General features: G+C 37.9%; 1 protein-coding gene across 1 annotated transcript in view; it reads right to left on the bottom strand.

Moving 5' to 3' along the window:
• Nucleotides 1–60: 60 nt before the first annotated feature.
• Nucleotides 61–12,020, bottom strand: part of prkg2 (protein kinase cGMP-dependent 2) — a 35,263-nt gene continuing 23,303 nt past the window's right edge. Inside the window, exons 9-19 of the mRNA XM_067572279.1 lie at nt 11,320–11,388; nt 10,509–10,607; nt 9,944–10,094; nt 7,485–7,621; nt 6,101–6,190; nt 5,765–5,906; nt 5,397–5,560; nt 5,117–5,239; nt 4,650–4,712; nt 3,973–4,039; nt 61–3,803 (exon numbers count right to left, since the gene is read on the bottom strand). Of these exons, the coding sequence (XP_067428380.1) occupies nt 3,708–3,803; nt 3,973–4,039; nt 4,650–4,712; nt 5,117–5,239; nt 5,397–5,560; nt 5,765–5,906; nt 6,101–6,190; nt 7,485–7,621; nt 9,944–10,094; nt 10,509–10,607; nt 11,320–11,388 (1,201 nt within the window). The 3' untranslated portion in view covers nt 61–3,707. The remainder of the gene's footprint in view (nt 3,804–3,972; nt 4,040–4,649; nt 4,713–5,116; nt 5,240–5,396; nt 5,561–5,764; nt 5,907–6,100; nt 6,191–7,484; nt 7,622–9,943; nt 10,095–10,508; nt 10,608–11,319; nt 11,389–12,020) is intronic.

Below are 12,020 nucleotides of genomic sequence, written 5' to 3'. Positions count from 1 at the left end.
TCAATGGTTTTTGGGTTTTAGAGGTTTTGAGAGGATAGCGGCACAAAACACACAAGCAAAGCAAAATATTCAAAATTTATTTCCTTCATCTCTCCCTTGGTACCATTTTGCATAAAATACAAGATCAGTATTTCTGGAATTCAATAGCAAAACTTAGAAGCATACATCTATTTACAGTATCATTCATTTACTGCCCAAAAAAGTCAGTATTTACATTTTATATACAGGTACAGTATGATTTGTAGGATTGTACTAGACAGAGGCAGTTGTAGATGGTACAGTTTGTGTGTAAGAACGTGAAATCTGTACATAAAATTATAGGATCTACTGCATTTTATGAATGTTTTCCCTCTTTTAAAATTATGTTATTAATCTCTTGTGAGTGTTCGTTAGATTTTAACCCCAGTGCCAAAATATAGGCTTAGAGACATTTGATACCTTTACTAGAACAATGACTGTAAATACATTCTGAAGCTTTGAACAGTTTTTGTTACATTTCTGTTTTTTCTTTATTTTAAGGCCATGAGTCCACACAAATGGATCAACAGGCCATTCTGGTGACAAACATTTTGACTTGTCATAGTGGTAAAGCAAGTGTAACTAAGGACATTAATGATGGATGTTTTAATTTGGTGTCCCAACAAGCCAGTATGTGGAATAACAGGGCCATGGTTAGCCTAGTTCCAGACCTCTGAATCACTGCCCACATCCCTGTTTTCTTCAGTGGTTGTGCTCATTGGCATCTGTTTCCCTGATCGCAAAAACAGTCAGTCAATCATAGTTTTGTTGGCAGGGTTAAGAACCATGGCCTTCATCTTTCAACAGAGCTAGCTAGGTAGCTACATTTAGCAAAAATAGTGACAAGAGTGGACGACACTGATGCAGCTGTGCAAGTTGTTGTAATTTGAGTTCTTAAATTGGTGAATTTCTTAGATTTTTGTGAAAGCTGTTAAGTTAACAGCTCCAAAGTGAAAATGACATGGACAGGATGGATATGTCACGCATGACTGTTTGGTTCAGGTGAAACAAAACAAGACATAACCCAAGCAGAAATTGTCTGACGTGAAGCCGATGTCAGGATGACTGAATGAAGTTCAATGAAATGATAATTGAAAAGATTAACTGCTAGTCTAGGTCTAGGCCTGGCACTGGAACAACTAAATAAAATGCAGCCATGTTATTACATACCCCTGTGTTGGACAACACAAAATATCCTCAGTGAGAAAGGTCTGCACATATTGCTAAAACTAGAAGTGATAATAATAATCTATTGGTGTATAAAACAAAATTTAAATAGGCCAAAGACTGTTCCATTGAATTAAAAACAAGAAGAAATGTATCTCTAACTGAAATATTAACAAACAGCTGTATTGTGAACTCAGTCGTCATTATGTTAAGGCCACAGCTTCTCCAAGAATTTTAGGTGCTTTCTCACATAGACATTATCATATACTGTACACACACACATTCACCAGTCAGCGTATACATACATGTGATATACAAAATTCCCTCAGCCAGTTTTTTTAAAGGTGCAGTGTGTAGAATTTAGTGGCATCTTGCGGAACAGACTTGGCAGAAATGGAATATAATATTCATAAGTGTGTTTTAATTAGTGTATAATCACCTGAAAATAAGAATCATGTTGTTTTCGTTACCTTAGAATGAGCTCTTTATATCTACATAGGAGGCTGGTCTTCTTCCATGGAGCATGCCATGTTGGACAGCCATGTTTCTATGGTAGCCCAGAACGGACAAACCAAACATTGGCCACCATAGGTTGTCCTAAATGCTTGGAAGGTGAGATGGAGGGGTATTCAGTTGGTTACAATCTGCAACCTCACCACTAGGTGCCACAAAATCCTACACACTGGTCCTTTAAGTTTACATTAAGGAATAAGTGGCTTGGATCATATAAATTGTGTATTTTTAATGCTTGTGCTTTACAATGTACAGTATATACATACACACTTGGTGCACAGTCGATCTACTGTGAACCTTGGGTGTTTAAAAATGGGAAAACACATCTTTTTTTTTAACACTAAGCTCCTGAAAATTCCTTCATAGTAAACCTTGAAGGTTTTCTGCACAGTTTGGCCTCTCGGCTGTTTCTCCTCACATCATCAACGCCTCAGACCAAGCAGAACTTCCTTTCTTCTTAAGAAGCTCAAAACCGCAGAGTTGACTCAGCTTCAAAAAGGTAAATATTTCTTCAGTTCGGGCACCCTGCCGCGGGATGCTCACACTCTATAACTTAAGTGGAGAAGGTGTTTGTGTTTTTGTTTGCCTAGTTTGGGCAGTGGGGAGACTGTGAGGATAACACTGTTGGAACAAGGAACTCTTGATGCTTCTTAGCATAAATGTTTCATCCTAAAACTTGTTTAGAACATGGTGGTTAGATACTTTTACTATCTGAACGGTTAAGTAGAATTCCTTCGCCCAAGTGTGTGCTTGTTCTCAAGTTGCTTGGCTGTTTGCGGTATCATCTTGTCTCCACACACCTCCATTCCTCTACAGCTGTAAACAAACTGCATATACAATCACAGATTGCCTCAGATGTGAAGAAAATTTCACTTTCTCCACCAATCACATCTGGAGCCATCAAGAACACTCGGGGAAGAATATTTTGGAGGTATCTGAAGACGATAATTAGATAGGATGTAGATAAGTAATGTAAAAACATAATACTAAGACTGTAGACTGTGACCTGTTTTAAGTCCTTCTGCCCCAAAATAATATGAGATGTAGCCTGAAAAGGTCAGCTTAGTTATCCTGAACACATGGTTGTTTGTCGTTTTCTGAGTAATTTGCCTGCAGGCTAATTTAGCAAAGCAGAGCTGGTAGCCCTCAACTACAGAAAGATAACTAGACATCAAATTTTTGAAATTGATTCACTCTGCTGTTGTTGGTACGGTATCAGGTCATTAATTGATCAGTAAATCTGTGCTCTTTTTACCATTTTATACAATATCTTGGGAACCATTTTGTAAACTCTATATACAGTTTGTGCACTGATGCATGAATAACTGGTCATGTTTTTGGGAATTGGAAAAAAGTTTCTTACTGAATTACTGGTTGTTATTATTTTGGAACCAGTTTGAAAGCAGAGTAACACACACATGTGTTTTGTTTTGCTATGCCCAACTCACTTCGCATGGGGTGGCCCAACCAACCAGAAATGGTTGGTAATGCAGCAACAAGGACTTGATCCCTCACTGGCTTCCCACCCACAAACACTGTCACCTGCATTTAATTTAGTGTCTATCCCCTGCACCATTTGGGTGCAAAGTTTCTCAGCAGCGGACTGTAGACAGTCTCTGTAGCTCCGACCTCAGCTGATGCGCTTTTTGAAACATTACGGATTTTAGTTTTAATGCTAACATAACACAATTACCACTATTAGCACGACATTCTACTGGATACATTAGCTAATGTGTGTTTGTTTGTAAACGAAAAGATAGTGATGGTTATATAATAAGCTGACCTCTCTTCAAAGCCAAACTCAAAAGAGGATTGTGTTCATATCTGTTAATTTGTGTTGAGACCGCCAATCAGACATTTATAAAGTAACTAGCTGTTCATTGCAGCTATTGGACCTGAGGACCTCCAACACACCTGCCAGAGGTGATGTGAGGTCACCTGCCCAGTTAGTTTTTGTTGTTTGGGTGTGTAATGGAGGGAAAATGGGAAAAAAGATGGAGAAGAAGGTCTCAGAAGTCCATGTCCCAACCAGAAAGCTCATCAGGAGGATTGTCCTCATCTGGAGGATAACTGTCAAAGTAGCTGTGATCTGTCGGTCCTGAAAGCTGTTGTTGAAGAGAAGACGAGAAAGGAGGAAAGAATTTTTTTAAGATGCCTCCTGAATTACTTTCTCAGAATCCAATAGAAGTAGAAGAACATTTTTGGAGCAACTGAATTTAAAATGTGCTTTTCTATCATTAGATTTTAGTGGTGTAGATAAATATCTTTACTTACTTCTCTTTTCAGTGGAGATGGTAAAGTCCTCGCCTTCAGTCCCTCCCAGTTAAAGCCATTAAACCACCTTCATACACATTATAGAGAGCACATAAAAACCCTTAAGTAATTCCCTATCTCTTTCTATTTTTCAAAAAGACAAATTCAAAGCTTGATACTGGTACTTTCCCAGTCCAAGTAGCCCCTTGGATGTTACAATGTGACTGATTCTGTAACAAGGAACCTTTGTCAGTGTTTTCCTTGAACTTTAACCCTTATTCCTTGGAAGTATGCTTGGCTAAAAGGATACCCAGTATGAAAGGAAGGAGCCCTTATCACTTCAATGACCCGAGGCCAGCAAAACATTTAAAAATAACATGAAATAACATAATTTTTAACCCCCTGACCTCATGTTACTAGCTTTCCTTTTATATATATATGAAAACTTGATTCTTACTTTCGAAAATCAAAGTGAAGAAAATAACATTACTTGAAGAAAGACTGTGGTAAATCTAATAATGTAATAAGCTTATTGAATATGTTTCACATCCCACTGCTCTCGTACAGTGTGTTCAGTAATTATCTAATTGCTGAGGTCATAAACTACTGGCCCACATTCATAATGTTCAATCAGTGCTAATTTGCACGGCTAATCTCCTCATTGAGATCAGCAACAAAATGAGTCAGCTCCTTCTTACCTGTGCTTCTTGATGTCAATTATTCCATTTTTGAGGTTGCCCAGTCGCTCTGAGGGATTTCGCCTGCAAAGTTCACCAATGTCATAGGAAATTACTGCTAGACACAAACAAAAAGCTGGTACATTTTGTTTTGGGATGATGATCTGTAATCTTGCGTGCATGATACAAATAACAGACATCATTTTTTCTGTTTGCCATTTTTGTTGTTCAGGTAAATTCCAAGTGCTTAGCTCTAGCCGCCCTTCGTTTTTTGTTGCATATCTGACATCCAATGAAACTCTGATTTGAAACACTTTGTAGCACATTATCATTGCTCAGACCCGTCAGATCTGTTTCACAAGGCTTAACTTTTTCTTCAAGGATCAATCTGAGAAATCTGGTGGGTAGTAATGTCTCCAAAGTGGTTGATTTTATTATCTACTAGAATTTGCTAAACGCCAGTTGCTTTGCTTGTATGATTTTTGTACCTGCATAGCTTGCGTATGAGGTCATCAGGTCTCTTGGTGATCTTCTTGGGGAAGTCCATTTTCTCGATTCCTTTCAAGATGAAAGTGTATGTCATCATCTGGTCACTTCCTGAGAACGGAGGACTGTGGGATGGAGATGGAAAAAAGGGCAGCAATTTCATTTTGCCTGTTGAAGCAAATCTTTTTCAGCAATGCTCTGTTCAAGTCATCACTCAGCAAGAAGACTGAAGTGATGACGAGGTAAACTGCTATACATCTATGAAACAAATGATGTACAAACCTGCCAGTAAGCAGCTCAAACACCAGGATGCCCAACGACCAGAAGTCCACACTGAAGTTGTGGCCTTTGTTGAGGATGATCTCTGGGGCTACGTACTCTGGTGTCCCACAGAAAGTCCAGGTCTTCTGGCCGCATTTGATTTTCTTGGCAAAGCCAAAGTCAACCTGGCAGGGCAAATTAGTTGAGAAATGTCCACAACTTTTATGAAATATCCATTCATGACACATCATTTTGAAGGCCTTTTTGGGAAAGGGAAGAGCGTTTTACAGGTAAAAGATACATTTTAGAAAAACATCCTCCATGCTCCCTCCACAGACGTTTCATGTTTTCAAAAGATGAATTTGTTTAATCTCTGGCAGTACACTCACTAGTTTGATGTATCCATCAGAATCCAGCATGAGATTCTCAGGCTTCAGGTCTCTGTAGAGGACACCTTTGCGATGTAGGTAATCAAAAGCTTCTGTGACACAACCCACGCAGAATTTGGCAGTGTGCTCATCAAAACTTCCCCTAAAGTGAAGAAAGCCCAATTTAAACTTTTTGGTGGAAAGCAGGGTCAGGTGTTAACACAGCTCAGGAGGAAGAGAAGCCAGAGAATTGGTTGGATGATACAAACGCACCTGAACCAACTAACAGGCAGCCCTGACAGTGAGTTAAATGTCTAGTTTTCAAAAATGAAACGGCATCAGTTGCATCAGTCCTACCTGTCTCTGAGCAGACTCCAAATTTCTCCACCCAAACAGGCCTCCAGCAGCATGTACACGTATTTGTCATCCTTGAACGTGCGATACAGTCTGAAGAAAGAGAAGCACAGACAAGTTCAACTTTTAAAGGAAAAACCCTCACCCTGAAAGCATCAATATCATAGAAAAGGTATTAAGAATTAACAGTCTGCATTAACATTCAAGCTGATGATTAATGAAACTTCCAATTAAGTCGATGCACAGTCTGCATATCTTGTACATTACAATATCTTACATTAGTTTGCCTGAAGCTTTTGTTCAAAAGGACTTACAAAAAGTGTAATATTTGATTGTTTTTTATTCTTTTGTTAGCCTTCATGTAAATAGAACAATAGCAATACTGCACTTTGTCCTGTTATTAATATATATTTGTACTGTTATTTTATTTTATTTTATTTTATCCAATTAAAACCAAAATTGGTACGGCCTCGTCTAACATAAGACTATTTTATTTTATTTATTGTGCAGGGTTTTTGTCTCCAATTATTTTCTTATTACTTTAATGATCACTTAGTAGACTTAGTTGCCTAAATAATCCACATTAACTTTCATTTGGGAAAACACAACATTACTCAGGCTTGATTTCCCAGCAAACTTTCCTTCTATTAAACAGTAAACTGATGGACTAGATATAAAACAAAGCAGCAGGGAGGGTGCTAATGATGCAAACAGATCATAATTTTTGTTTGTAATGACACTGTACTGCAGTTGATTTAAAAGACATTACTGTGAAAATTACAGCTTATATTGTGTAACTAATGTGTTAATTGAACCTGATGGCGGTGATATTTACAGAGTAAACAGTGAATAGAAACCAGGCGCATGTACAGTTTATCATGCTCAAAGACACTTGAGACTACAGAGCGGATGTTGACTGCTCTGCCACACTGTCACTTCATAGTCTTAAATATTAGATCACCTTGAAAACAGATCAGAAACATGAAAAGATAATAGTTTAAACATGTGAAAAAAGGTGAAATAAATACATAAGAGCGCATAAAGAGGAGGTCAGCAGGAGGAGCGTTTCAGAAGGTGAAGAATGGCTTTAATATCTCAGCTTGTTCTGCTGCGCACGGTGAAATTGGATCATCGTAATCTCACAAAAGGCAAAGAAAAGCTGCAGCGGCAATATTTCATAATAAATAACTATATTTTCATAGCAGACATCTCAATATCCCCTGCCATTCTCCCCCACTGAGAAGATGTAATCTGTTTGCAGCCTCGACTGTGATCTCATCAAAAACTAATAAGCGCCACACTGTTTTCTCAGAGTAATGGAGCAGAGCTTCATCATGGAGGATAAAAAAAATGGGAATGGCTTCAAAGGCTGAGCAGGAGGACTGACTTGACAACGAAAGATGAGCGAGCCTCAGCGAGGATCTTCCTCTCCGAGTGGATGTGTTCTTCCTGCCTGTTGTCAACAATGTGCTTCTTCTTGATGACCTTTAGTGCAAAGGTGATGTCCTTGCCCTTCACCCTTACCTGCAGGTAATAATGACAGGATGTGATGTCACAGGACTCGAGAGTTTTGTCAGAGTTGCTCAGAAAGAAATGTAAGTCGTTTGACCTAACTAGGCCTGCAAATTTAGATTATTTTCATTATTCATTAATCTGCAGTATATTTATCGATTGTTTGTTTAAAAAGATCCCAGAGTATATGTGTGATGTCTTCAAATGTCTTATTTTGGTTAACCATCAGATCAAAACCCAAAGATATTCAGTTTACAATTATATAAAATCAAAAAAATTCTCACATTTGAGAGGCTGGAACCAAAGAATCACATTTTTGCTATATAAACAATTAATCAATTATCAAAGTAAGTGCCAATTAATTGCCTTCACCTCGATTAGCAACTCAAGGTGGTTATAACAACAATTACAGTTTTCATAGTGAACAAATAGTTAGCATGTAAGCTAAGTGGTTGTAGGAAAGACAGTTTCCTAATTTTGAGATTCATATTCATTAATTTGACATGAGGTATTCCATCATTGTCTTATTTCACTTTTCATTTTATTTACTGCAAAGTCCAAAATATCAGAGTTTTCAGAAAAATAAAAAAAATCCCAATTCATAGTTACCACTTTGATGCTAATATTAAATACTGATGCTAGTATTTAATGCTACAACTTGTGAAATTGAACTTTAGCTAACATAAACACTAACATAAACACTAATAAACCTGCAACATGTACACGTAGATAGACGAACAGATACATACAGATAAACATACACGCACTGATACAGATTATGCATGTATGTACACGGACACATACACCAATAAATATTATGTACATAAATACATCATTGCTATGAATTAGGGAACATACACATGTGCACACATATGCAACACATGTAAAATGATTGTTATGTGATGTAAATACTGTTGTTATTGAGAATGTCACTATTTATTATGAGCTTTATTTAATTAATGTTTTTCTGGTAGTGATATGTTATGACTATTTTTAAGTAGAAAAGCCTAACCAGAGACAGGGGTCGCAAATTAGCCTTGGCTAGAAATCCTATATGCAATACATCTGTTTCATGTTATTTTAACCTGTTTTTTTGCATCGTCCCTGACAAATAAACCAATAAAGTAAAGTAAATAGACAGAGCTAACTGACCTTTTTAAAACCAAGTGACCTTACTAGAATGACAAAGACATAATTGGTATAATATATATAATATTTTAAGAAATATAAATGCAAATAAGACTTTTTTGCATTCATTTATTTGCTAACTACAAAAGCAAAGTAGTTAGTTAGCCTGCAGAGCAACTAACTAGCTTACTTAGATAGCATTAGGCTACGCTAATGTAGACTCACAGATCAGTCTCTAAACATAGAGACTGAGGACAATCTTCCAGGTTTCATTGTTAACACTGGGTGGAAACAATTTAGTTTAAAAAGAAAACTGCATTGCAGAACCAATCCAAAGTCTTTAGGGCGGCCCTTCATACCGAGACAGTGACATGCAGTTCGCTAAGGAGGAGAATGGGTCAAGAGCATCATTTCTAGCAAGGCATGTCCTTTAACAAAATGTAAGGGGCGTAAGTTTATTAGTAGCTGCTCTCGCCACCGTTTATACAACTACAGTGCATTTAGGAATCCCCAGACTTCAGTAGGCGGAGATCTCCAATTGTCTGGTATTGTGAGACTAACGCTAATGTGTTTTTTGTGGGGGTTGTTTAAACAAGGAGGTCATCTAAGCTAACTTGCTAATGAGATAACATGGCTATAATCCATTTTATGTGTTACTAACAAGACTGCTAAGTTTCATATAATAACCAGTTGCTGCTTTTCTACTTATGAAGGGAATAACCAGAAAATATGTGGTTAGTCATAATGACGTAGCCTACATTTTTCCCACTGAATCTCCTGTGACTGCAAAATAAGTTTGTGCATATTTGAATTCTCTTATGCTGTGCTAAAAATGGATTAAGATCATTTGTATGGTATAGTTTGAGTCATGGTCAAAACCAAAGAGGGTTGAGAACAAACCAGGACCATGACAAAGTGGCACAAAGTATCATTTAGCAACGTCATCCATGCATTCATTTCTATTGGTGACTTTGAAGAACTTTGAAGAAAGAGTATCTGGTTAGAATTTCAGAAATGTTATTATTTCAGATTAATATTGTATATTCTGGCCAGATTATACACATTTATTCAAAATATTTGCTGGTGTTAAATTGAATTTTATGTGACTACATTCCAGTCATACCATTTACAGCCGACTATAATGGATTTAGAGTAGATGCAGCCCTGGTGTAGACTGATATGAACTGCAGTGTCACTCGGTCTTACCAGTTCTACTCGTCCAAAACCACCGACCCCGAGAGTTGAGATGATCTCCAGGTGGTCGAAGGGCCTGGACGAAGAAAACGCCGACACCATGTCCTTCAGCTGAATGATGTCTGGAGACAGCGGCTGACTCTGGTGGCGCGACACCGACCTCCTGAAACGGAGATACAGACAGAGGGAGGATCCAACCAATGATGGAAAGATGGAATTCCAAATAGGACAAAGAAATGTCATGCTTCAGTTTTCACTCTCACTTTTTACTAGAAAAAGTAGAAGCTTTAACTGAAACTACAACCAATAAAACCATCACGTGTCCCTTTATCCCTCCGGTCGTAAAAGTGTCCAATAAACCTGCTTCACAAGACATATATTATTTAAGAAATGCTAAAAAATATGCCTAATAAGGATTATTGTTATTTTTTTGTCTACTTTATTCTACCCCCACCACCCAGTATCTTTCTGCTCCCACAGATCATTTTGTTATGTGACCCATTAAGTCATTTTCCTGACAAACAGAAGTTTAACACAGCCGTCTTCATATTTTTGGCCCGAGTACGCAGCACTGCACCTGGCATGTCTCTTCTTGTCGTCACGATCGAGTGTTGCCACGTAGCCTTGGAGGTACCTCTGCAGCTCATTGAAGGTGCCCACTGTCTGATCAAATGTCCTAGAAAAACAACAACTGCACGTCAGCAGTGGAACCGCTGGAATGTTGGCTGATAGTCTTCAAAACCCTCAACGTTGATTTAACTGACTTGTCACACTGAGATGAAGAATTACTTTTAACAGGAGAAAATCAGGTAAAAGGACATTTTTCACACACTGACAGCAGACAGATAGACACCAAAATACACCTTTGTATGTTTGCTACGGAGGATCACATCATGTTGTGTAGTTCTTGTTAATCACATCAGACTGCAGGGTATTAAGAGGTCACACAGCAGATGTCATTTTCAGCTGGCATTCGCACATTTTTCAGAAGTGATTCTGGAAGACATCTCGCTCAGTATTTGTTTCATACTGATCATTTATTCAACAATGTTTTGTATGATGATTCACGGAATTAAAAAAGGATAAAAAAAACATTTTCATTGTTCTTTTAAATCAGATTTCCTGTCACAACTTCATTCGATTACAACATAGGATGGGCGGATCAGTTTAGGAAACAGTGAAGTCCACCTCCTAAAATGCTCTGGTTGTACTAATAACTGCAAATCTAATGTTCTCCTAGATAGAGGACAAACTTGTCTGTCATGACCACTTTTCATGGTTAAAAACATCTTCCAGCAGCATCTAAACCCAACCCAATATTTTTTGTGGGAGTTTAGGATTAATCTCTATAAATCTCTAACTATACTTTCAAATTCAAAAATACTCACTCTCTGTCAATGATGAGGCACTCCACCCCGTTCTCATCAGCAATGATATTAGCGGACCTGACATCATCACTGAAAGAGACAGAGAGGCGTGCAGTACATCATACTCATCAAACCACTCGTCCCACTGTGTTAGTGCATTCACAAACATTCAAAAAGTCATGATTAACAGGGTCAGAAAGTCACAGATAACATGAGACTGCAGTTATATTATTACAATTTTAAGCTTAAAATGCATTTATTTTGAAAAGTGTCATATTTACCAGAAGCCTCATCTTGTTATGGTTGTGGCTTTAGCATTAATTCTGGTGTTTTACGTGACTTAAAGCTGGGGTAAGCTTAAAACAAGCTAGTTCATACACAGTGTTATCTGACCGATATCTTAAATCAAATTTTGTGGACACCTGTTGCAAGCGGCTTCACTCAAAAGCGTACAAAAGGAGGTATCAGCGCTCACTTTCGGACAGCCTCTCCTCTGAGGCGTTCATGATGTTGCACTCAAATTTACACAGACGAAAAGTGATGGGAATAGTTTTGTAAAGAATGAAAAAAGAGAGCTTCTGCATTGAAAGTGGCTGTGATTGTCGGCTTGTAGGTTTCAGAAAGTTACTCAGTTGGTTGTAGCCCTCTCAGATTTGACTTGAAGGACTTTGTTTGAAGTATACTGACACCTTTTGTAACAACAGGAGCTTAGAATAAAGTCT

Source organism: Thunnus thynnus, chromosome 2 (genome assembly GCF_963924715.1).
Source record: "Thunnus thynnus chromosome 2, fThuThy2.1, whole genome shotgun sequence".
Classification (NCBI taxonomy): Eukaryota; Metazoa; Chordata; class Actinopteri; order Scombriformes; family Scombridae; genus Thunnus; species Thunnus thynnus.
Note: the sequence above shows the minus strand (reverse complement) of the source record. Positions and strands in the feature narration are given on the sequence as shown.